Here is a 964-nt window from a genome sequence, read left to right on the forward strand (position 1 = left end):
GTAGGCTGCAGTGGGCTGCCGTGACGTGACCGTGAGTGGCCCGAAGCCGGCGTGAGCTGCCAAAAGATGCCGTGGGCGACTGGTCTGCCTCACCTGGAAAGAACACAGTGATGGTGCCAACATGGGCCAGTGAAGTGATGTCCTCCACAACTAGACTGAGGAGCAAGAGGACAGCGACTTGTCTGTTCCCCTTCCCCGATTTCCCAATAAAAATCTTAAAAAAAAAAAAAATGGATTCTAGAACTAAGGGCTTGGAACGCTAACACCAGAATTCCAGAATTGGCCCAGGATTCTCTCTTCCTTGAATAGCCCTCCCAAAAATCAGCCCCCAATTTTTGTCACCTCCCAGCGCCATCCCTGCCTTCACCTTTATTCCCCCCCAAAACCTTCCCCTTCCTCCGAATTCCTCGAAAATTCCTCTTCCCCTGATCATCTTGGTTAAATTTCTACTTCCCTTCACCCCAGCCTCTCTGGCCTCAGACAGGAAGAATGAGGTCAAAAGACAGAGGTGAACGATAGTAAGCAAAAAGCTGTGGGAAATGGCGAGAGAAGCAAGCCGGCCTAGGCTGGGAAGGGAGAGGCCAGGGCACAGAAGGCTGGGCTGCCACCCGGCCGAGGGGTGGGCGGGCAGGGGGTGGGGCCCAGAGGAGTGCCGCCTCTCTTTCCCGGAGCCTGGGCGGAGAGGGAGGAAAACTTCCTGGCCCGGCTCCGGGCGACTCTGTCTTGCCTACCCTCCAATCCCGCCTACCGGTGCCCGGCGCTTCCCCACCCCTCCCCCGGCTCCCCCAGTATCCGCCATGGCCAAAGCCTACGACCACCTCTTCAAGTTGCTGCTGATCGGGGACTCGGGGGTGGGCAAGACCTGTCTGATCATTCGCTTTGCAGAGGACAACTTCAACAGCACTTACATCTCCACCATTGGTGAGCCCACTGGCCGCATCCCAGACTCTTCCCCACCTCCCCG

The 964-nt window shown here is 57.4% G+C and overlaps 1 protein-coding gene across 1 annotated transcript in view; it reads left to right on the top strand.

Annotated features, from left to right (window-relative positions):
- Nucleotides 1–673: 673 nt before the first annotated feature.
- The window catches only part of RAB13 (RAB13, member RAS oncogene family), a 4,162-nt gene continuing 3,871 nt past the window's right edge, over nucleotides 674–964 (top strand). Inside the window, exon 1 of the mRNA XM_019627299.1 lies at nucleotides 674–936. Within this exon, the coding sequence (XP_019482844.1) occupies nucleotides 798–936 (139 nt within the window). The 5' untranslated portion in view covers nucleotides 674–797. The remainder of the gene's footprint in view (nucleotides 937–964) is intronic.

The sequence above is a fragment of the Hipposideros armiger genome, unplaced genomic scaffold (genome assembly GCF_001890085.2).
Source record: "Hipposideros armiger isolate ML-2016 unplaced genomic scaffold, ASM189008v1 scaffold_729, whole genome shotgun sequence".
Taxonomy (NCBI): Eukaryota; Metazoa; Chordata; class Mammalia; order Chiroptera; family Hipposideridae; genus Hipposideros; species Hipposideros armiger.